The sequence below is a fragment of the Chelonoidis abingdonii genome, chromosome 7, assembly GCF_003597395.2.
Source record: "Chelonoidis abingdonii isolate Lonesome George chromosome 7, CheloAbing_2.0, whole genome shotgun sequence".
NCBI lineage: Eukaryota > Metazoa > Chordata > Testudines > Testudinidae > Chelonoidis > Chelonoidis abingdonii.
In genome coordinates, this window is record NC_133775.1 from 4,795,391 (window position 1) to 4,820,555 (window position 25,165).

Genomic DNA, 25,165 nt, shown 5'->3' on the forward strand with positions numbered 1-25,165 from the left:
TTTTAAAAACTCAGAATTACCTTCAAAAAATGCTAAAAAGACATGTTAAAGTTACAAAGTCAAGCATTCAAAAGATAGTAATGAGAGAATTACAATTGCCTGTGCAAACTTAATTCGGCTCCTTGTGCATTTGCATTATACAGTCTTTAACAGTCATACAGTGCACAGACAGATCTGCTGTGGGATGAATCACGGTTGTGTAGTGAAGGAGACTATTGTCTATAGACCCCTGCTTCATTTTGCAGAAGTTGGAAGGTGTGGACGGAATGAGGCAGGGAACTGCGGAGAGAAAAGACAGTATCATGGTGTCATAGCTTTCCTATCAGATCTGAACCTTAGAGTTCAGAAAATAAGATGCTAGCATAAACCTTAAAGCTTAATTACAGCTTAGGCTTGATATCACTGCCACCAGGCAGGTTTCAGTGCCTGCCTCACTCTGGACTCCCCAACCTTCCCTGGGAACCCCAAGACTCAGATGCCCTGAGTCTTACAACAAAGGGAAATACACCTTCCCTTCTCCCTCTTTACCTCCTAGGCTTCCCCTCCTGGGTTACCCGGAAGATTACTGTACTTAAACTCCTTGAATTACAAAACAGAGAGGACATCACCTTCCCCCTCCTTCTTTTCCCTCCCACCATTCCCTGGTGAGGTGCAGGTCAATCCCCTTGGCTCCCACTACGGAAAAATCCAACAGATCTTAAAAAGAAGCTTATATAAAACAAAGAAAAAGACCAAAAATGGTCTCTGTATTAAGTGACAATAATACAGGGTATGGCTTAAGAAAAACATGAATAAACAGCTTATTCAAAAGAATACAATTTAAACATTCCAGCACTACACACATGTAAATACAAAAAAATATAAGCCTTTGTCTTCTACCTTTGTACTCACAACTTGGAAACAGAGATTAGAAACCTGAAGGTAGAGAGATCCTCTCTCAGAGCGAGAGAGCCAGAGCACAGACAAGCACACACCCAAAATTTCCCCCTGAGCTTTGAAAATATCCGGTTTCCTGTGATTGGTCTTTGCGTCGGTTTTGGTTCCCTTTGTTAACCCTTTACAGGTAAAAGAAACATTAACCCTTAGCTATCTGTTTATGACACATGGCCATAGATGAATGCTTCCCTGGAGAACTGGATTTTATCCCTGCCTCCACCCCGGAGTTCCTATGAGATTCCAGTCCAGTTGCGTAAACCAAATGTTTCCCAGATAGTCACTTATTGTTCCTCCTTTTCTGGGTGCTGACTTGAGATCTGGGGTCTGATTTGCAGAAGTGCTGTGCTCACAGTTGCAACTGGAGTCTGTGCTTTGAACATACGAAGTGCTATATAATGCTAAGTCCTCTGAAAAATTAGCCCATCTGCACCTCAATTTGGACAGTCATAATGAGTGGATACCTTTGACCTTAATCACTCTCTGCCTCAGATCCTCAGCTGTAGAGTGGGGATAATAACTCTCATGTTTCCCAGGAGTGGTTTGTGAAGCACTCAGTTATTATAGTGATGGGCACCACAGAGAAGCCCAGGAGGAAATTAATAATTCTGTCCTCAAAGAAGAGTTTGACCAGTGTGCAGTAGGACAGGCCTGGAACCATACACTGAACAAAGAAGATCAGATATTGAACACCTGCTCGCTACGTGAGCACCATCCATTCTGTACACTGAATGAGGCAGGGTCCTGTGGAAAAAATAGTATGTGTAACAAGACCAGTGGTTCTCAACCTGCAGCCCATGGGCTGCTTGCGGCCCACTCAGCACCCAGCTGCAGCCCATGTGCCAGCCCCAGGGCCATACAGGTAGCATATATATTGCGTGGATCTGGCCCATATAACAGAGAAGCTGCATATGCAGCCCACAATGGTAAATAGGTTGAGAACCGCTGAATTGGGCTGTACCATCATGATGCATACACACAAGGGGGCTGAATTACTTAATTCTGGCATTTCCTAATTTTTGAGTTCTTGACTTTGTAATGTTAATTAAATTCTTCTACTGTAATTTTTGTGTCTCGCCTTCCCCCAAAGCATCTGCTTCCAGCCTGTGTCGGAAGGCAGGATGCTGGGCTAGATGGACCACTGGTCTGACCCTGTATGGCCATTCTTCTGTAAATAGCATAAAACCTAGTTCAATTGTTGCAGCCTTTAAGGTTGACAGTTCTTGCTGGTAATAAAAATAATGAGAGTACTTCCTCAAACCTCCCCTGCTTATTTGCCATATAAACAATTCTATCTAAATGGCTTACTACTTTAAAGATGTGCTTTAGAGTTAGGCTTCATCTAATTTTATTACTGCAGCAACTTAGTTTCAAGAACTGGCTTCCCAACAAAAGAAAAACAGGTAATTCTCAGCATACAGAAGAACACCAGTGGTTATAAATTTCTATAAATAAGAACTCAGGCCCTGGGCTTGCTTCTGAGAAAAATTCACTGTTGGACTACATGTAAACATGACTTTGATTTCATATATTTTGCCTGCGGGGGAATATGCTGTTAGGAATTCCCTATGGTTCTAATCTGCTTTAATTTAAACTGTAGCTGGGAGCACTACAGATTTCTCTGATCAGCGCATTCGTAGCAATAGCAATGAGGGACCAGATTTTACCACTCCAAAAGCCATCAGCGACTTGGCAGTACGGCGGGCACGGCACCGGTTGCTCTCTGGGGAATCGGGGGAGAAACGTACCTCGAGACCTGTCAACAAAGTGATTAAATCAGCATCAGCTACAGCCCTCTCCCTCCTGATTCCCTCAGGTAAGAAATAAGCCACATTTAGATATTGTAAAAATGTGAATGCCTTGAACAAAAGACCTGCAGACAGGACCTCTGTTTTTCTGCTCCTGCCAATGAAGATATTGTTCCTGAAGAAAGAGGAATTGGGACTCCTGCGTATTTACCACTTACATGGAAAAGGAGTATTATTTTGCTGAAGACGGAGATGTACTTGTGATCTTGTGACTACAGATACCATAAATGACAGCTGTGTCTTATTGTCTCGATAACAGCATCTTTTGTTTAAATTGGCTCCAAGAACTTTGACTGGTCTCTAGACAAGGATGCAGCAAGAATATCTATTAAAATTACAGACAAAACAAGTTTAACCCTTTTGCTGCTACTTCTCTGCACCTGATATCCATAACATTTTGTGAAATCATACATATCTGGCGCATTCCAGGAATGTTTCTGGGAATGTTTAGATGAGAGGGTTAAATACATTTAAGTAAGTTAGTACCAAACGGTGTGTGTATAGTCAGGGGCGGCTCCAGGCCCCAGCACGCCAAGCGAGTGCTTGGGGCGGCAAGCCGCAGGGGGCACTCTGCCGGCACCGTGAGGGCGGCAGGCAGGCTGCCTTCGGCGGCTTGCCTGCAGAGGATCCACTGGTCCCGCGACTTTGGCGGACCTCCCACAGGTCCGCCAAAGCCACGGGACTGGGGACCTCCCGCAGGCAAGCCGCCGAAGGCAGCCTGCCTGCCGTGCTTGGGGCAGCAAAATGCCTAGAGCCGCCCCTGTATATAGAGATATGGATATAGCTTTATGATTTTTGGCACCAGATTGTGTCATTCATTAGGAGCCTCTGTCAAGCAGAGGTAGAAAGGGCCATGGTTCAGCAGACTCTCTGGGAGGAATTCTTGCTTTGTGCCCTGTCATAAGTAGATAGGTAAGGTAAGGGTTAATTTTCTTTTGCCTGTAAAGGGTGAACAAAGGGAACCAAACACCTGACCAGAGGACCAATCAGAGAACTGGATTTTTTAAAAGTCAGGGGCGGGAATTGTGTACTCTAGGTCTTTTGTTTTTCCCAGCTATGGAGGAAACATCTTTTCTGCTAACTCCTATTTCTTTCTAATATTTTCCTACAAAGTGTGAGTACAAAGGCCACAAGGCAAATAGGCTGTTATATGCTTTGTGTTGTATTTACAGGTGTGTTGATTTGCTGGACTGGTTTAAAGGGGGCTATCTTTTAAATCAGACTGTTTATTCATATTTTCTTATAAGCAAGAGCCTGTATTGATCTCTTAATGCAGTATTATTGTTTTGTATTTTCTTTCTTTTTATATAAAGTTCTTTTTTAAAACCTGGCTGAGGTTTTTGGGGTTTCTCCGGTAAGGCTACAGGAAGGGGGGGTGGAAAATCTCTTTATATTAGCTTTACTAGATTTGAATGCATCGCCTCAGGGGGAGGGTGATTTCCCTCTTTGTTTTGCCTTCAAGGAGTTAAGTACTGCATCGCCCAGGCTCACCCAGGGAAAAGGGAGGGGGAAGCGGGGGAGCAGATAACGAGGAGACAAGGGGGAAGAGCTTGTTTTCCCGTTGAGATAGGGAGACCCAGGGGTTCTGGGTCTTGGGGGTCCCCCAGGGAAAGGTTGGGGTGACTCGGGGTAACTAGGAACCCTAAATAGTCCTAGTTGGTGGCAGCGAGATAAAATCCAAGCTGGGTATAAGCTTGGGGGAGATTCACAGTAAACACTCAGATGTTGAACTCTAAGTCCAGATTTGAGACAGACGTTTACCACATGCCCACTACCTCCCACCTCCCCTTTGTAGAGCTCAAGGCCTTACTGGGAGTCCCAGGGACTCTCTTGTTCCTGCCTAGTAAGAGACCAGGAACGTCCCTGCAATTTGCAGCCCAACCACCAGTGCCAGTGTGCCAGGCCAGCACAATATCCTGGTACAGCAGTGCCAACAATAACGTCTCTTGGAACCCGGCAGGCAGATAGAAGATTGCGGTTTGGCTTCATTCTGAAGACTTGCATTTCATTTCCTGTCGTTTGAGGGCTGGTTGGTTTTCTAAGTGCCAGCTCCCTCGTGAAATTCTCTAAAATGTTTATTTAATTATCCAGCGGAGGCCCCAACAGAACTGTTCTCATCTGTCAGGTAAATACATAATAGATGGCTCAGCAGGTGTTTCTTAATGGTCACTTTGTGGCAGTTTTTCCTAGACGAGTACAGGAGTTGTGTATTCAGTTCATATTTTTATATGTTTTGTAATGTAAATTATTTTATTCCCTTATTTAAGTTTAGTAAGACTATTTTAATACATGTGCTACTGCTAATAATATTAGTAACAACTGAAATAGCTTTTAGCCAATAGGCCAGTTGAATCACACCCATGTAAGAGGGGACCTGGGTTCTGCAGCTGCTCATTTGTAATACTATTTTTAAATCATTACAATGCTCTTGCATTGGCTACCTACTACTTGTAAATATTTTGCCCCTTCTAAATTAAAAACCCCACAGCTTCCTTGAGCCAGTTGTAATCCAACCTCATATCAAATTTCATTTTTAAAATCCAGGTTGGTTTTGAGTTACATTGGGCAGACAAGTGACCCACACCGTGTTGACTATTTATTTGAACAGTATATTCTCTAATCTAGAAACTGTCATCCCATATATATAAAAGCAGGTATCTATATAAAATATAGTAAAATAAATCTTTGGTGGACTGAAACTGTGTACTCTAGGATTCTACCTGGAGCAAATATTTGTGGTTGCATAATGAATCCCTGAAAATAGCTTTTCAAAATGGACACATTGGCCCAGCTGTAATTCTAGATGACAAACAACAATGCTGTACTAAGTACACAATAAGAAGCACTCACTTTTTTGGAAACAGCACTGATTTTGACCTTTCAGAGCACTTATTAATTAAAAAGACTGCAGGAAATGAACCTTGGTGCATTTGATACTAAAGGAATTTTTAATGCTGCTTTCACTAGCTTTATAAAAACAAGGAAGATTTCATTTCCTGTTAGAATTGTAACAAGAGTTATATTTCCCTCTGAAGGTCAGGCTCTCTAATTTGCACTCCTTTGTATCATCACTGTAGATCACCACACTTGTTCCCCATTGGCTAGTCCAATGTCACCTCATTCTCTATCCTCCAACCCATCTTCAAGGGACTCCTCACCAAGCCGAGACTTTTCTCCTGCTATCACAAACCCCAAACCACCAATCATTATCCATCGGGCTGGAAAGAAATACGGCTTTACACTTCGTGCTATTCGAGTCTACATGGGGGATACTGACGTCTATGCTGTGCATCACATGGTCTGGGTAAGTCACTGTTTTTCTAATAAGAATGCTCTTAGGGGCCACAAATTCTTTCTTTCAAGATTGCAGGTTTAACCTATACTCTGTCCTTTGCTGCTATGTATCCCCTCTCCTAATTCAGACCCAAAGGAGCCTTTTGACAGACAAAATCTTTAAAAACCCTAGGGGTGTTTTCAGCAGCAGTCCAGCCCCGTCACAAAAATCACAACAGCTTTTTCCTTTTTCCACCACTGGTACCATAGGTCTGCCTCCTTTTACCAGAAGTGCATATGTTAAAGCATATGTCTTTGTGCAGCTCCTCTTGCTCTCTATTGGGGTTGTCACATGAGGGTCCGTTACAGCTAATTCATCCTGAGCTGTGTAAGCAGTGATAGTTTGCTTCAGATCAACCCAGTCTGCTGGAATTTTCAAGACAGCCACTTGGAGTTGATTACATGCCTTAAACCATCAGTGCCTTTACATTTATTGTCCAGCAATTTGACATTCAGTTTAGCTGTGTATTATGCCAAGGGATCTTACTGTCTGCTTCTCCATATCTCTTCCTTCCACTTACACAGTACACGATCTATGTGATCTTTCTTTGGCAATGTATATGACTGTTAACCATAATCATTTTTCCTAAAATGGTGTATATTCTTTAAAATACACTCTTTTAGAGTTAGAAGAGAGGGTGGAAGGGAATGGTTTCTTAATATCCTTCTATATCAGTGTTTTGCAGACCTCATTAGGAGAGCCCGTCTTTGTATGTGGTGATCATTGTTTGATGCTGATCATTAAGTAGAAAAATGATCTGGAACTGGATTTTTCTCATAATGATAGTAGCTTCCTTTGGTCCCTTCTGCCTGCCTTGAAAAATTCTGTATGTATTAGCACTGTGGCTTGCAACCTCTTCAGTCCATGTTGAAGAGAAAGCTGCTGCAACAAGTTACACCTCACCTTAAGGTTGCAGGCGCCTATTTTAAGGTGGGGATGGCAGCATCACCAATGGAAGAAAAGCCCTATGGGATGATTAGGGTGTCACAATTTAGAAAATACTGTGCTAAATGATGGGAAGTGGGAAAAGAATTTGTGGTTGGATTCAGATGCATGATGTGTACAGTCTCAATGCCTGGAAACAAGTCTGACAGAAAGGACAATGAGGCTACAAGACTTTTAAGCCAGCTTCCAAGAGATGTGCTCCAGGACGTTTAATTCTGAAGCTCAGTGGACTTAGTTATTTTTATATTTATATGGGTATCAAGAATATTCAGAGTGATCATTAATGATGACCAAAATGTGCAAGGACTCTTAACCTCATGGTTCAAGGCTTATGCCAATTTCTAACTCTTATTGAACAGGATGAGACCTGTGGGGTGCAGATTATCCCACATCTACTATTGTGGGGTTCTTACGCCTTGCTATGAAGCATCTAGTATTGATCACTGTTGGAGATAGGATTCTGGACTGGATGGACCTCAGGTCTGGTCCAGTCCCGCTATTCCTATGTTCCTGTGTATTTTCAAGTAAATAATTTCCCTGTCATTGCCAGCATGTGGAAGAAGGCGGTCCTGCTAATGAAGCAGGTCTGCGGGAAGGTGATCTGATAACCCATGTCAATGGGGAGTCTGTCCATGGACTGGTGCATACTGAAGTGGTGGAACTGATCCTGAAGGTACGGCCGGAACATGCTTGTATTACAGAATGTGGACAGTACATACCTAAAAACTGATTATAAACCCATTTAGTATCTGATTGTCAAATGTAAGTTAAATACCTGGCTCCTAACATTAGCCTTGCAAAAATCCTTTGCTTTAATCCCATTGCCAGGTAGAAATTATAAATCTCTCCCGAAGTCTCCAAAAGTGTCTTGTTCCACTTTAAATCGACATTCCATTAATGTTTGTGGAAAGTAAGGGCCTATCAGGTATAGTTGGCACTAGAAGAGCTGCTCGTTTGTTTAACTTTAATGTTGAATTTGGAAGCAGTAAACAGGTTAATATGGTGTAACTATAATAACGCCTCTGTATCATTTTAACAAACAAACACCCTCACATTTTCCCCATTAATTTTATTTTGCTTTAGGCTGCTAATATTATTAGCCCTTAACACTGTTTTCTCAAGGATTATTGTCAGCAGTGTTTAAAAGAGGCTTTGTGATAGCTGGTACTTGAAAGTATTTAGCTAAATGACTTGTATGTTGATACCTCCTTGTGTGCTGACTACATTTATGGAAATAAATTCAATCCTTGAACAGTTCCAAAAGAGCAGCCTCTGATGGGTTTGTACACATGGAAGAAATGAGGTATTTTTCTTATACGAGTTGAGGGGATCAGGCTAGGGCTTTTGGACACCATCAGTGTAGATTCGTGCTGATGGATGCCTGATGCATCTCAGTGTATCTGTCAGTGTGAAGAAAGAGTCAGACACATACGGAGGGAACAGGTTTGGGTGCCAAAGAATGCTACTTTGTCTGAATTTCTAGAAGGAAGATGATTGTTGTTGTTCTCATTGGTGGTGTGTATTGGCACCATCACCATGATATCTTGGTGCCTTACAAGGCCTAAGTTGAGGCATTCAGGATCTCAGTAAGTGAGGTCAAAGCCTGTGCACCTTCTACTCTGTGCAGCTGTACCAGTTAGCTAGGAAACCAAGATTTAATCTGTTGTGAAAGCCTGACTAAAGAGGTCCATCTTACCGCTTGAGATGAAGACTCAAAGAGGGAAAGGGGATTAGTCAAAGGAGTAAAACATGTCAGCCTGTGATAAATTAGCAATCCACTTGCTCAACATCTAGAACCGCCAAAAGCAACCTTATTCTATACGACTGCCATCTCTTGTATCCGACAGAGTGGAAATAAGGTATCTATCTCTACTTCCCCGTTTGAGAACACATCAATCAAAGTTGGGCCAGCTCGGAAGCCCAGCTACAAATCCAAGATGGCTCGAAGGAACAAGAAAAGCAAAACTAAAGATGGGCAGGAAAGGTGAGCTTGTTTTGTTTTTGTTTTTTTAACTCTGAAAATTAAATGCTCCCAAGGTGGGCAGACCTTGTCAAAGCAATTTCCGTGTAATAAGTTTGCGTCAAAGGCACACATTGTTACTCACCTCACGCCCCTACACTGAGTGACGGAGATGTGCCTGTAAGTGTAAATAGATCTTTTGGTTTAACAAATGAGTAACTTTTAATTTGTCTTCCCAGTAAGAAGAAGAGTTCTTTGTTCAGGAAGATCACAAAGCAGGCATCATTGCTGCACACCAGCCGTAGTTTATCTTCACTTAACCGCTCGCTGTCTTCTGGAGAAAGTGTTCCCGGTTCTCCAACCCACAACCTGTCCCCTCGGTCACCTACACAGAGCTACAGATCTACTCCCGAGTCTGTACATTCAGGTAAAAGAACTGTTAAAGGAGGGATTTTAATTTGTAAATGCTTCATTTTTAAAGGAAAATACAAAACAGACACTAAACCAAATATTGAGTTTACATTTGTTTGAACTTCAAAGCAGCAATTGCTGTGTATGTCTTATTTTGCTGTGGGTAGATCAAAGGTTAATCATGAAAAAGGTCAGTCTGTTCATTATGTATTTAGGTGGATCTTTTAGCAGTGCAAATGTGTGGTGTAAGTTATGATCTTTCCACAGTATTTTGCCTTTTTTTTTTTTAAATGATACATAAGAGAAAAATAGTTGAACTGTGGAAAAATCATAGCTGAAAATTTCGGCAGTAGACAGAGAATTTTAAAAAACTTGCATACTGACAATAACAATAAAATGCATGGGTTTATATACATATGGTTTAATATGGTAGAAACAGAATGTTTTCTCACTGAGTTTCTGGGAAATACCCTGTAGTTTTTTCTGATACTGATTATGTGACAATCACACAGTAGCTCTACTGGAAACAATGGTATGCCACCTTATTATCTCTTGGGGTAATGTGACAAACAGCTCTTCTTACCATTGTACAAGCATAGCATGAACGTTTTTGATTATAAAACACAGTTAAAAAAAAATCCATTTCTCTTTTTTTCTTTAAGTTGGTGGAAATTCTTCCCAGAGCAGTTCTCCCAGTTCCAGTGTTCCCAACTCTCCAGCCAGCTCTGGACACATCCGACCCAGTTCTTTACATGGACTAGCCCCAAAGCTTCAACGGCAGTATAGATCTCCGAGGCGTAAATCTGCAGGAAACATCCCTCTCTCACCACTAGCTCACACTCCCTCACCAACCCCACAGTCCACATCGCCACAGCGTTCACCTTCTCCTTTGCCAGGGCATTCAGTAGGCAGCTCCAGTATTATTCAGTCCTTTCCTGTAAAATTACATTCCTCTCCGCCTCTGGTAAGACAGATTTCCAGACCCAAAAGCGCTGAGCCACCTAGGTCTCCTTTGCTGAAGAGAGTCCAGTCAGCTGAAAAACTGGCTGCCTCGCTGTCCTCTGAAAAGAAGCTGGCTTCCTCTCGCAAACATAGCTTGGATATCTCCCACTCCGAATTTAAGAAGGAGATGCTACAAAGGGATCCTAGTCTCCAAAGTTTACAGGAGTCTGTGAGTGAAGCTACAGGAGGTAAAGTTGGGCTAGCAGAAAAAGGGACGCTGCAAAAGCCATCTTCCAGGAAGCTAGGTGCTATTCGACAAGACAGAGTAGAGAGGAGAGAGTCACTACAAAAGCAGGAGGCCATTAGGGAAGTAGATTCCTCTGAAGATGAAACAGATGATGGTTCAGAGGATAGTCAAGATGGGAGAAGATTGGAGAGGCAACCCTTCAGAGGAGAACAGGGCTCCAACTCTTTTAATGATGATAATAAGTTTTCTTCTAAACTGGAAAGCAAAGACAATCTGGAGGATGATGCTTTTCTAAGCGATGATCCAAAAGGTGCAGCAGACTTGCAGAAGGTAACTAAGCAGCCACCTAAGACTGTCTCAGAGGCACTGCGAATTAGCATATCCCAGTCAGAGTCAGAGATTCTCACCAGAACATCTCCAGGAGAATCTGGCAAATATGAAAAGCCACTGCCAGGATCAGGAACAACAGCAGAAGAGCATAAATTGTTAGAAAGCAAACCCTTTGAGCACATTAGTCAAGAAGATGCCTCTTATGCGAGCATCAAATACACTGAGGGGAAAACTATGGATTGCATAGATGATACAAAGTGCCCACCTGTGGGATTCCTTCAGTTTGAGCAAAGCCACTCTTCAGGAGTGTCACATGGCAAAGGTGCACCAAAGGAGTCTCTGTTAACAGAAATCAGTCAAAAAAAGCAAGATACTAAACCTTCACTAGCACTTTCTTCTTGTTGCACAACGGGTATAAATTCTCCTCTATCAATAAGCCAAACGGACTGCAGAGAAACAGATCACAAACAAGAACTTCAGTCTACAGAACAAAGCAACAGATTTCAACATCTGGCAAATGTAAATGAAACATCTCCAAAAAGTCCTACTGCTGAAAAACACCAAAGCTCATGCCATACAGAGGGCTCTTCACAAGGCAAGAATCAATTAAATGCTAGGAAAACTAGCCCAAGTAATGCAACAAGTGCTGCACCCTCAACTCCACATGTCTCAAGTTCCAGTGAAAAGGCCCTTTCGGTGTCTCAGTTAGAAACTGTAGCTCAAAGTGTGTTGGGCCCAATGAAGCTTGACGGCTTGGGTACTAGAAAGCTGGAAACTGGTAAAGAGTCCCCGCAAATGGACCTGTCCTGTAAAAGAGATTCACAACAAATAAGGCAGGAAACGTTAAAGGTGGGATTAGGACAAGAAAGAGTGAAACCTCTTAGCACAGACAATCTTACTGCAGCCTGTGCACCCTACACAGAGTCAACAAGTCCAGCAAAGTCTGGGGAGCCAGCATGTTCTCTGACAGCAAAAAAAAAGCCAGGTTTTGGCAGTTCTAAAGCACTTGAAGCCTTGGGGGATAACAGGAAAACTTCTCCATCAAAAGATCTTCCACATGCCCCTGGAAAACAGATTCTTAGGGCATCTCCTCTGCCAGATAGCAGTCTGAAGCTTTGTAAAGAGGAGACTCTGACACAGGAAAAAAGCAAAGAGGCTGGAGGTCAATTAAAAATACAAGACTTTCCGTTGTCACATGATAATGTTGTGAAGAAAACATAGCAGAGTCCCTGGAATACGTGCACTCGAGTATTCTACCTTCAGAAATAGACTGCATGTTTGAATTTTGTAATATACACTAATACGAAATAGAACTATGTACATCTATTTTTGGGAGGGTTGTTTTTTCATACTGCTTTTTGCATTTTTTTCCATCCTTGCAATTCTATTTTTGTACACGGTGTGCTTGCCATTTGAGGTCTCTTTGGAACAGGGTATCTTTAAAGCAGAGCTATGAAATAGTTTGCTGACTTTTTTTTCTTTATTTTGCCCTGAGTTTGGGGTGTGCTGTGCATTTTCCTTCAGTTTTGTATTTATTTCAGATCCCAAGGAATTTTCTGTGCAAAATAGGCAGCTGACATTAAAATCTCTCACTTTTTCAGCTTTCTCTTTCAAATTGCATTCGTTTCCCAAATTTTTAGATATTTACAAGCCAGTTTGCCCTATGGCAAGGAGAAAAAAATTACCTTGTTAATAGGTTATCCTGCAAATTCAAGCCCTCTTCAGCGCAACCCAGATCCTTTTTTTCTCTGTCACTTTACATATGCTCCAGTCCCATACACATCTTAGAGTTCATTGCCTCTGTATTGTCAGTCTGGGGTGCAGGGAACAGTCCTGTATATTTTTTTAAACATTATTTTTTAAAAACCTGTTTCTCAAATGAAAGCTCAAAGAAGCAAGTCTCCAATCTGTAGCATGTTTTGCTGGGATGGTTTGTTTTTACTTTGTTTTACAGTACGCAAGGCACCTCTCTCTTCCATCTTTTAACATTTTAATTGAGTTTTCTCCCTCCCTTTGCTGCCTGCCTTTCTAGTCTGTGCTGATCCAGAACAAATAGTGACACCGCATGGAGGGACATGGTTGTTTTTAAAATAATAATGCTGATAATTGTAGCACCCCAAGTAATGTTAACTTCATGACATATGAGTATTGGAGACCTCTCCCTCTTAGGATGGATCTAAGTAGTTCATCTAGGGGAGCTTAAGTGTTTCTACCAGTTCTGAAATAGAGCTTGAGAAACCCAGCAAGGGTTCTGAATTTGCCTTTCTTCTCAGAGAGTGCTATGAAGTGTTGTTTCCTTTGACTCATTAAGTTATGTGGATGAGCTGCAAACAGACTTCAAAACAACACACGTGGTATTTCAAGATTTTACCTTTGGTGGCTAAACCATGTCCACTGCTCAGTTCACCTGGTTCCATTAAGAATTACTATTATCTCCTGGATTCTAGCATTTCTTTGCTTTAAATGTGACCAGTTCTGAATAACATTATTTTTGGGATGATTAGATCTGCAATAAAGTGCTGACAAATATGTAGTATAACATATCTCTGGCATTGTAAGCCATTTCCTTACTCTAGCCAATCAAAGCCTACTGTCAAAGAATGCTACTGTCATTCATCACAGAATGCTCTTGGCTTTCACTCCAACCTTGTCCGAGTATATCTGTGTGTGGGTAGCCTACAATAGCTGGTTACCCCGTACATTGATGTGCTTTGATAGAAACATTTCTGAATGGTGACTGCACTTGCAGCAGTATACCAGACAAAGAGTTGCATCTATTGGTCCAATTTCATTATATTGCTTTTTTCCATTATGAAAACCTCTTGTGCACTTTGAATTTCTACTTATTTTCCCTGAATGTATCTTTTGTATAGGAATACAATTTTCCCATCTCTCTTTCAACCTGATTTAATTCATGATACACAAATCCCAAGAATCTCTGAATCCCTTGTCCTGCCTTTTTCTCTGTAACCATTTGTTTCATTTGTAACCGATTTTGGACCAACTTTTGTTTTGGGGTTCTTTTTTATATTCAAGTAACTCTTTATTCTATATGTGTGTGTGTGTGTGTGCGCGCGCACACGTTTACTGCAGGGCTGTTAAGAATGCACAGGCTTCTTAATGCACTAAGAGAAGCATCAACACTCTCAAGCAATTCATAAATAGCTCCAGCAGTGACTGTGTTAAAGGCAGACGTACTGTGTCTTTGATCCTTGCACTGGAATTCATGAGCTAGTCAAATGCACGTGGGTTTGTAATTGTAAATCACGACCTTTGTACAGCCCAAGCAGAATCCTTCATTACCGACCTCTTGACACACTCTTTATTTCGATAAGCATGTCGTCCTGTGTTGATTTCAAGACAATCATGAGTGCAGGTTTTGCTGCTGATAACTGATCTGACTGGTGTTCTTCCCAGTGGGTTGATCCATTAAGACGTTTTCAAGAAGAAAGGTCCAATTGGTAGTACAGACTAAGATAAAATGTGCATAGTCAGAAACTAATCCACTAAGAAATGGCTGATAATTTTTGGAAAATCTATTAAATTTAATAATTTATAAGATATGAACTTGTACCGTGGGGATAGCCTTGTAATGGGAGTGCTATGTAATGTCTGGGTTGGGTATCAGAGTTATATACAAAGCACACCTAGATCTCATGGGAAGTAATTTATATTAAGATATAACCCAAATGGTCTTTGTATGAACATATAAAATAAGCAGTGACTCATCCCTCTCCCATGGCATTCATCAATTGGGTGGATGACAAATTGCCCATGAAAAATAACGCAGTATAATTTGTGTGTGAATAAACAGCACTGTGTCTAAATAGTCTGTCAATTCTAATCTACTGATAGTGTTGTGACCTTTTGCTCAGATATGGATGGGGTCAGAGCTACTTGTCTGGGAGGTTACCAGGGAAGCTTCCAGAAGCCATAGCACATACAGCAGTCTGGAGAGTACTAGTGCTTGAGCATCTTGCCTCTCCTGTCTTTGAAAATAAGACTTGTTACAGTGAATTTCAGTTTTATCGCTCCCTAAGTAATCACACCTGAGCAGAGGAGGATTGTGAAGGAGCCTGGCACATTTCAGCTTTTGCATGATGGCACCAAAGGAGTGTTTGGCCAAAGAAAGGGTAAGATGCGTATTTAGCCACTCGATGTCTGTATAGCAGATGCAAAACAATGGGTTCAGTTTTAAAAGTCCACCATTTGAAAGCCCAGGTAGACTGGTGTTACCAGAAAAAGGTCCATTACTGGTGCAGCCCCACAGTCCCTATTCCTTGTCAATTGGAATTTCCGTCGCCCAAGGTGCCAAGTATGCACAGTTCCCACTCTGTTAACTGATGTCACTCTGGCACTTTTTAGCAAAGCTCTTGGGGAAAGCTGAGAGAAGATTTCCATGGAAAATTGTGACGATGAACCAGATACGTGCCAAGATTTATCACTGGCTGAAAAACAAAATCATAACTTAAAGAAATAGTCTTCTGACTCCATCTTAGAGATGGGGGAAATGAGACATTGGAAATTAATATCTGTGGGGGGGGGGGTTAGTATGGTTTTTCAGAGTGCAAGCTGAGTGTCATTCTGGCTATACAGAAGGGGAGATAAAACGTGTGAGAGAGAGAGAGAGAGAGAGACACACACACACACACACACACACACAACCATCTAAGCGCATTACTTTCCTGAGTTTTTTTCATTTTGTGGGTTTTGGTGTGAGTTGTTTTGTTTTTCTTTTAGTCGTTTTGGTTTTGGAATTTACCATATATAATTTGTTCCCACCCTTGTCATCCTTTTTTATCTCTATACCCAGCCGATGCATTCCTGCAGAATGTTTCATTTCAGTGTTATTTCCCCTCTTGCCTTCTAACTGTAGCATCTAAGAAAAATGAATATTTATTGTAAATGTTAGACTGTAGCATTGTAATCACCACTCCTGGGATTGAATGCCAGAGGCTTTTAACATCCAGTATCCTAAAGAATGCTTGTTGGGGGATGGGCAAAAGGCGTGACCTGTGGTCTTGACATCCACACTGCATTAAGGTGTGATTTAGATTTTTTTTCTTCCTGCACAGGGAGGATAAAGTCTTTTCTCTGGTTTTCTCTTGCTGGGTGTGAAGGATAATGCTGTACTTCTAGTAGAAGATTTTGACAGACATGTGTGTTTACGTTGTGTTCAATTATCATATCCAGGCGGCTGTCAGTGTGGCTTTGAAGCTGGGCTCTGGTGTCAAGCTGTGTTACTCAGCCCTTGGCTAGATAACAGGAAGATGTGGAATTTAAGTGTTTTTAGAAACTTGAACAATTGCCACATAATAGCGGTGCAATAATTTTTATTCATGTTGTACCTGCATGTTGATGTTTAAATCCTCCTCCAAAATAAATTTTTTTACATAAATACAAACTCTTGTTTTTCTTCATTTTTTGTCTCCTATTTTAAATCTTCTACAGAAGACGTAGGCAGCATTGCCATGCCTTTCATGCTGCCAGCTCAAAAGTGTTTAGCCTCATTGTGTGCTTTGAGGCTCTTATACTCAACTGAATCCCCAGCCCCGAGCATAAGGAGATGGCTGCAAAGTAGCAGCAAGTTGGCGACATCAAGGTAAATCCAAAGCTCTCCGCAAGTTCTCTGATTTTTTTTTCCCCCTGCTTGGATCAGTTGGCTGCATAAGCCAAAAGTTTCCTCCTTTTGTACAAAACTCACCTTTCCCCACTGAGATCCTTCGTTCTTGTCCTAAGTGACTGGTTAGTGTAGAATCCCTTGTGTGGGCTTGGACCATTCCCATCACTGGAGCTTATAAGGAGACACACAAGGAAGGATAAAACTCTTAGTTGAGCTACAATAGAAAGCAAAAAGCAACAAAACAAGAAAAGAGGGGGAGAGTAATGTAACCCAGCATAATGTGTTTTAACAAAAAGATAAAAATAAAATCTAGCTCCTTGCCATTATGAAATTATTTAACCATCCTTTTGTACTTTATACTTCAGAGCCTCTGTGGATAAAGTATCACCGTACGGCACTCTGCGGTGGCTGAATGTCAACGTAACTTAGGTTGACTTAATTTGGTAGAGTAAACTTGCCCTTAACTGAGGCCAGGATTTCATCTGATGTCTGCAGTGCTATTCCACATACCTATTGTATGTCCTTATTGATGTACACACATGAAAAATGACACCACAGCTCACAGCAGCAAGGCAATTAGTGCATCAGTGGAACTGGAAGAAGAAAAGGCATCAAGCAAAGCTTGTAATTTCTTCCATACTCTGGCAAACCATTAAAACCAACTTTCTGTAAAATACAATTGAACCACACTGTCCTCTATATTTTCTCTTGCATCACTGCTGCTTACCAACATATAGACCAGTCCTATTCCTCCCAGTCCTGTGAAATATCCAGTATGTTAAGCTAATTGTTTTAGTTCTGATTAGCCCTGCTCTGCAAATGGCCATCATTCAGAAAAAGTGACCATTTGCCACCCCCAAAGTTTGATACTGCAGCTCCCATCTCTCCTATTAACTACCATACACAAGGTGGGCTAGGTTCCTTTCAAATGCAAAATAAAGGCAAGTCAAAGGAAAAAACAAAAGCAGCGTGGCTATCTGCAGCGAAATAAATATTTTAGCAAGGGAGGCTCTGATACCATTTTGTTGAACCTTTTTTTTTTAAAGAGAGTGGAATTCTGCATTCTGTGCTCTCAGGTGTTCTCCAGAGGAGATATTCATGCAAGGAACTGGGCTGTCAGTAAGATGACTAGGTAGAATCATAGCTGCCTGCCATGCATGACACCTGCAAAATGCCATGCTCAATGCATGTTTGGGGCCCAGATGGAATCATCCCACTGATACAGCCGCTCCTGGGGCATGCAGTGCATGCCTGGCATACACAGACAGCATGTCGCTGCTCCCATCGACTTGGAATCTACCCAGAGTGAAAACCTGCAACCACTCTTAATGTAATCCGTTGTTCAAGCAGACAGAACTTACACTGGGACCAACTTGTTCTAAAGGTCAGGATGATGGGAGCTTGTAAGTTCTGCAAGCTAAATGGATCTTGATTCTCTGTTTCTTAAAGAAAATGTCAGTGCCAAAAGGTACCTTGCATTAACATTAAGAATTTAACCTCAAACAAGCAAGAGTCAGAAAATTCTGAAAGCTAAAGTAGCTCTCAGGATGTTAACTCAGTTGCATTAACTTAAAGTATGTAGTACTTTATATTTCTGTTTTCCTTGTGACCTGAAAACTGAACTCTATTAATGCATAGCATAAAAAAAAAAGGATGTTGCATCACAGCTGGGTTAAGGCTACTGGCACAGCATTAAGTTTTGGAATGTTCTGGCTTCTGCGTGCTTTGTATTCCCCTGTGTTGCATTAATACTAGTCTGTAGATGGATTACATACAAAAAAGACGACATTAAAAGAAAATTAAGGTTGCAAAGTCAAGCAGTCAAAATGCCAGAGGTTGTCCTTGCAAACTTATTTCAGCTGCCTTGTTCACAAGCATTATCATACAAGAATGGTTTAAGATCTGGAAAACATGCCTTATAGTGAGAGACTAAAGACATCTAATCTATTTAATTGATTGGAAAGTAGGCTAAGAGGTGACTCAATCACTGTCTACAAGTAACTACATGAGAAATACATTTCTGATAGTAAATAGTTCATCAGTGTAACGAAAAAGATGCAAGATCTAGTGGTTGGACTCCAAAACTAGACACATTCAGACTTCAAATAAGGCATACATTCTTAACAATGAGGATAATTAACCATTGGGACAATTTACCTAGGGACATGGTGAAGTCTCCAACACTTAAGTCTTCAAATCAAGAGTGTATATCTTTCTAAAAGTAATGCTGTGGCTCATCCAGAAATTATGGGCTTGATGCAGAAATTATTGGGTGAGGTTCTCTGGCCTGTTATGCAGGAGATCATGGTAGATGGTCATAATGGTCCCTTCTGACCCTAAAATCTATGATCCACTCTTTAAATAGGTGATCACATACTATTCTTTGCACAGGGACCCCTGCCTCGTTCAGGGTACACTACAGCGTGGACCACAGGGAACAGAGAATGAATCAGAGCTGTGTAGTGACTTGGGCTGTTTTCGATAGGAGCAGCCATTTCAATCAGTCTGTAGTACAGTACTGATGTGGTACTAATTCTAGTGCAAGACTAGCTGAGTTGTAAGCGAAGAGTCTCACCTGATTAATTTTCAGTTCATACATTTGCTGCCCTCACAGAACTTTTTGTCTTGGACTTCCCAGCCCAGCTTGTTTAATAATAATAATAAAAAGGTGAAATGCAAGACATTTATCTTCTGCCTTTTCAAAGTGTCCCAAGAGCTGGGACAAGGTTAATGAAGATGAATTTGTACTACCTAGCAGCACATGAATTTCCCCGCATCTCCATAGCCCACGCTGCAACTCTGGAACGGAGCTAGCTGCCCAGCTTCAATCACTGTCTCTCTGATAGATGGAAATGTCACACGGGAGAGAGAGGCCCAGTAATGATCCCTGCTTGTAAGGAGACACCAGCACAGGATGTCTGTCTGGAGTCTGCACCTTTTCTGACAGCAGATCGATGGCCAGTATTGGGGGAAGACTTGTAAGAGCTAAAGGATTAATCCCAGGCAGCCCGACATTCTGTGCCAGGTAAGTGGTGCTGCTGTTCCAGACTCTGTAGTGAGCAAGGCCCACCGTCCATGAGGCTGGTGGCAGCAGAGGTTTGAAGTGGTCCCAGCAGGGTAACTCTTTAAGGAAAGCATGTGGTTGATACTTGAGACACTGCACCACATGCAGGCTGATCATATCAGAAAGAAAGTGACTTCTGTGTGAGCCAAGTGTGGCACTGCTGCTGCCCCCAGGACAGCTACCGACTAGCCAAGGTGGGTCCTGGTTGGCTTCTCATTCAGTGAACAGGTACGGCTGACCTTCAGCGCAGGCAAAGCAAATAGCCACTTGGGACCCTGCGGCCTATGCTACATACAGGCCGGCCCCAACTTTCAGCAGCAGGTTCAAGAGAGAGGGAGGAAGCCACTTGCTGCCAGACCCCACTCCTAGCTGCTGAACCAGAATGAGTGGCGATCCTTGACTCCCAAACCAGTCGTCTCTGGTAGTTGGCGCCTACCCTTGCCTGGGGCCCTGAAAATGGTGTGCTTGACGCAAATGAGAAGCTCAGCCACCCTGTGGAGAGCTTCATAATATCTGCATCAGTGTCTGTCCTTCAGATGGCAGCCCCCAAACACATCCCTTTCATGGCTTTAGCCTATGTAGGTGGTGGTCGTTGCTCAAGTGACAACATTGTCCAAGTCAACTGCACAGATTGTTTACAATGAGTTCTGGTCTTAGTGCAGGTTAAAAGATCACCCATTATGCACAATCCAATGCAATATGCCAAGAGAAACCTTCACTAATGTGTTACACACCCTGTGCAGTTTTACCTTCCTGGACCTTACTGCTTTCACTGGGCACAGTGAATGCTCTGCAAACAGGCCATAGCGATCGGGAGGGAGGGAGTTGTCTGCATTGACTTCAGGAATACACAGAATGCCTTTGGCATTCTTGCCAGTGCTATATCCGTGGAGTGAGGTAAGTGGGTGACATTTCTCGCGTGCTAATCCCAAAACCCCAGTGGTCTTTGAGCATCTTGCTCCCTGCCCATTCCACGGAGAACGGGAGGTAAATCCTACTCCAGTCTGGCTTGCACTCTTGAAGACTGGCACCAGTTAATAACCAGCTCTGTGACTTGAGCAAAGTAAATGGTATTGGCTTTCCTCTGACTTAAGGCAAGGTGCAGTTCTTATTAACCCCTGAGCTATGGAGTTGTACTACTGCAGTAGTTGTTCTGTTCTGAGAGATTCAAATGTCTCTTACACATCTTCTGTTAGAGCTGCCTGAATGGCTAGAGTGGTACCATGTTCATCAGCCTATTAAAGAAAACCAAACATTTGGGTTCAAATGGGCTTTAGGAAAATTATGAATATAGCACCGAGAACAAGTTAAAGGCCAAGAAGCGGCCTCTTAAGTGCCCCAGTCCCCATATTTCCTGTTACTCAGTCTTAATGGCGTTTATACCCAGCCAGAGACAGGTTCCAGATTGCTTCTATCACAGTGTAAGTCAGGCATGTTTCTGCTGAAGTTAATGGAGGTCTTTGTGGATTTACCGGAGTGTAATTCAAATCAGCCTCTGTCTATGCAGCAGCCACTATTCAAAGAGGAGCATGTGGATTTTTTCAATCAGGATTTGAATAGAGGTTGTTACCCAGCAACCCCAAGTGCTAAGCGCTAGGTTATATCTATTATAAAAGGGGGTAGAGCTCTTTGAATTAGATTGTTATGGGCAAATTTTTGTTTGGTTTGGAAAGAGGTTGGATCAGAAAAATGTTTATTGGCAAATCTGGACTTGTGGCTCATGATAACTCTCTGACCTGCCAGCGGCACCAGGAAGAAGCAGTTTTGTTCTGCTTTATGGTTGGTTGGTTGGTTTCAAATATGAAATGTTTCTTGTTTTGCATTGTCCCTCTGTTTCCTGGAGATAAAAAGGCCCTGGGGAGGAAAAGAAGCCTTCAGAGAGCAGCTATTTCGCTGCTGTGGAGAAATAAAGGGAAGGGAGAAATGTTATCAGGCAGGCAGGTTGGGAGAGGGGACCGGACCTCTGACAGGCAGCACGCCTGGCTGTGAATAGAGAGCTCCTTCTCACTCCGCTGTTGCTCCTTTTGATGAGCTGTTTTCTGCTGGAAAGTTCCTGGCCAACTAGCAGAGAGGTATCTGCTTGCAAAGGAGTTTGTTTCCTGCTATTGCTCTTCCCTCTGCCACTTCCTTGGCTCCCTGTATAGTGCACGTGTCCCCTGCTGCTGCCTGTCCCCTGCTGACTGAGGATGGGGAGGAAATATTTTCAGTCTCCAAGTCACCACTGTGGTGATTTGTTGCTTTATCAAGACAACTGGCTCAGCATTTTCCACCCGTGGCCTCATGATTGGAGCCGACCTCTTCCCTGCCCAGTCTTAGCAAGGAGCCTGGATGCACAGTGTTGTTCCTTCGTCTTGTCCCTGTCAGAAGAATAAGATTTCCAGCTCTAATCTGTGTGTTCCCAGCAGACTTGAGAAACCCCTCTTGATCCCCTTCAGCAGCCTTGGTGCGTGTGTGTGAAAACAGACTCCGGCTGTAACAGCCCAAGCACCTGACGACGGAGCTCTGTTCAGCAACTCTGTTAGATGCTGGTGCCGTCTCCAGCAACAGGAGCAATGGGCTTATCTCGGGGGTGAGCTGGAGCAGCGCACAGTTTATGACAAAGAGCCCTTCGGTGATTAGCACCAGCCCATATTATGGGGGGATCTGTCTCTGTCCATTTTAATAGATAAGGTGCCAGTAGATGGCACTCAAGAATATGTAGCATTATTCCTGGATCTTGTAGGACCAATAAAACTATCCTTGGACCCTGTAAAAATGGCTTCCTGAATGCAGTTCTTTGCACAGATCTCTTAATGGTCTTCTCTATTCAACTCTGCTGATACGTCCCTCACTGCTAAAGGGGAGTGTGTGCACACAAGATATGCAGAGAATGCACTTGTGGGTAAGGCACAAGAGATCTATGTTCAGGTCTGGGCTCTACCACAAACTTCCAGGACTGGGTTGATTATTCTTCTCCCACCTCCTCAGTCTACACGTTGCTACAGACAGAGTTCAAAATAACCGATGTCACGGTGTCAAGTATTGAGGGGTAGCTGTTGCATCTGAAGAAGTGGGGTTTTTTACCCACGAAAGCTTAGGCCCAAATAAATCTGTTAGTCTTTAAGGTGCCACCAAACTCCTTGTTGTTTTGATGACATCCAAACTGTATGCCAGCAAATGCTTGACAGAGATAATACTGCACTATTTAATTAGAAGCTGTGCTGCCCTGATGAGGAGCAGCACCATAGAAATATCTTTGTGTATATGACAGCAGGGCAGTGTGGGGCATGAACTGCGGAAAACTCTTGTCAAGCCATTATATGGCAAATATAAAAGCAATCCCAAAGGGAAAGAGAAATCAAGAGCCATACGCCAAGATGAAGAAAAGGCTTTTCGTTTGTGGATTGGCTGATCCAGACAGCAGCAGTGCCAAAGGAGGCTCTCTCATCAGCAGTGACATGCCTGGAGGAAGGGCTAGAGTCCACCAGTGCTAGACAAGCAGAAGTATCCGAGACTGAGGCAAGAGCCATGAAGCAGGCTGGAGAGATTTTAACAGGAGAAGGCACTGCCAGTGTAACACCATGCCCCTAATGGGTCATCAATAGCGGGAATTGAACTTGGGACCGCTGGATCTTAACACTTGAGCCTCTGCTGCAGGGGCTGGAAGAGCCAAAGCTGTAGCAGCTGCATCAACCTCACTAGGGCCCAGTCATCACTAGCATGGGACAGAGCAGCCCACTGAGCGAGGGGTTCCACCAACACTTCTCCGAAATCCGCTGTGAATATCTGCTGGGGGTGCTCCAGAGCGACACTCATCTGCCTCCGGCCTGTGACCGGCTTTCACAGCTCATGGAGGAAGCGCTGTGGAAAACTGGTAAGTTGCTTTCTGCAGAGCACTGGCTAGGCGACACCATTATTCTATCCAGCACCAGTAAAGGGGCACCAAACGCCCAGTGGTTAGGGCACTAGTGTAGGACTTGGGAGACCTGGGCTCAGTTCTCTGTTCTGCCACAGTCTGCCTGTTCAACCTTGGGCAAGTCACTTAGTGTCTCTGTGCATTCGTTCCCCCTCTGTTCCATGGGGATAATGGCCCTGCCCTGCCTCACAGGGGTGTGTGAGGATAAATGCATTGAAGATTGTGTGGCACCCAGAGACTACAGTGATAGGGCCATACTAATACCAGAAATAGACAAATACAGATACAAATCCCCATTGCTTCACAATGTGAGCTTGTCTGACCACTCACAGTGTTACAGTGCCACAAAATAAATGTTTCTTCCGATTCTGCCTCTTTTAACCCTGTTCCAAGCCAAACGAACGATTTATTGGTCAGATATTGGTGATTCTGCAGAGGCTGTGTCACCTCAACATTTGGTTTCCAAAATCCAGTGAACCACTCCTTGGCCTTGTGATTCTGTTCTCTCAGTATAGGAGTCTTATGAACACTGTCACGCTGTCTGGAGTGGTTCACAACCATGAGTGCCAACCTCAGGGAGGGATCCCCAAGTGTTGTATGTTCTACAATTAGATTTCACCAACCCAGTAACAAATGTGAACTCCTGAAGCACTTATAAGTCTGACCATGGAGTCGCAAACAATCCCCTCGGGCATTCCAGTCTATCTTGCCACCCAGGAAAGCTGGTCATAGTGTAGCTGATTTACACCAAAGATCACAAGAGATTCAGGCTACTTCTAATCCCAGGAAACCAGTCACTTATTTCTACCTCAGATCTCACACTAAAGACAATGCTCGTAGCCAATCCTAACTAAGGATTCATTAACTAGGAAAAAGAAATGTGTTATGTATACATTAAAGCAGGCAACATCTAAACACAAATGAGTTACAGTCTGTGGTTCCAAATAGTAATCTGTCAGCACTGTATGTCTTTTAGGGCTAACTCAGGTTGACCTTGGGGATCTCTGCTTCTGTTTCGTTGCTCCAGCCCTGTGAGAGTCCAAACACTGAAAAAGATGAAAAATGTTCATGTCCAATATCTTCCAGAATTCAAGCTGATGGGATGAGCCTCTTTGCACTGAGCTTGTGCAGGGGCTGTTAGCAAAATCTTTGTATTGTGATGGCCAACAATGGCCCACTTTGTTTTGATAGTCCTTCCTGATGGGGAAGAGGTAATACCTTTCACAGGGATTTAGCATTCTATACTAGGTGTTTTTTTTCCCTTGGCTGAGGAGTTACATAGTTCAAAACAAACATTTTACAGATATAGCACAAACACTTAAGCGTTACCTTATGGCCTGGGATATAGACATTATCAATAGGATTAATACACCTCACAATTTACAAGCATTACATGAAGTCTAAAGTCTAAGCAGAGTCACGCAGGTGAGCTGGATTGGTTTCCAGCAATGCATTTGTCAGTGCTCAGCTGAGACCTTGGCAAGAGCTGGCGCCTGGTCTGCCAGCATCACAAACACCACGTCTTACTCTTGGCTCCATCCACAAGAAAGGGTTGGGGCTCAGCATGTCACTCTCTGGAGCAGCAGCTGGTGGGGTTAAAGTGGACTGTGTGTCTGGAGGTTGAGGGAATCCTTAAAATGTTCCCCAGATCAGCTCCCTGGATGTGTTTAGAA

General features: G+C 42.9%; 1 protein-coding gene across 6 annotated transcripts in view; it reads left to right on the forward strand.

The window, feature by feature from the left end:
- MAST2 (microtubule associated serine/threonine kinase 2) overlaps nt 1–17,540 on the forward strand; it is a 368,160-nt gene extending 350,620 nt beyond the window's left edge. For 5 of the 6 annotated variants that reach the window (XM_075067581.1, XM_075067582.1, XM_075067583.1 and 2 more), the window contains 6 exons: nt 2,534–2,749; nt 5,819–6,045; nt 7,571–7,693; nt 8,868–9,004; nt 9,220–9,407; nt 10,054–16,314. In XM_075067581.1, the coding sequence (XP_074923682.1) occupies nt 2,534–2,749; nt 5,819–6,045; nt 7,571–7,693; nt 8,868–9,004; nt 9,220–9,407; nt 10,054–12,131 (2,969 nt within the window). In that variant the 3' untranslated portion in view covers nt 12,132–16,314. Of the gene's footprint in view, nt 1–2,533; nt 2,750–5,818; nt 6,046–7,570; nt 7,694–8,867; nt 9,005–9,219; nt 9,408–10,053; nt 16,315–16,361; nt 16,513–16,898 lie in introns of those variants that run through there. The other variant, XM_075067585.1, reaches the window with a different exon arrangement.
- The last annotated feature ends 7,625 nt before the right edge of the window (nt 17,541–25,165 follow it).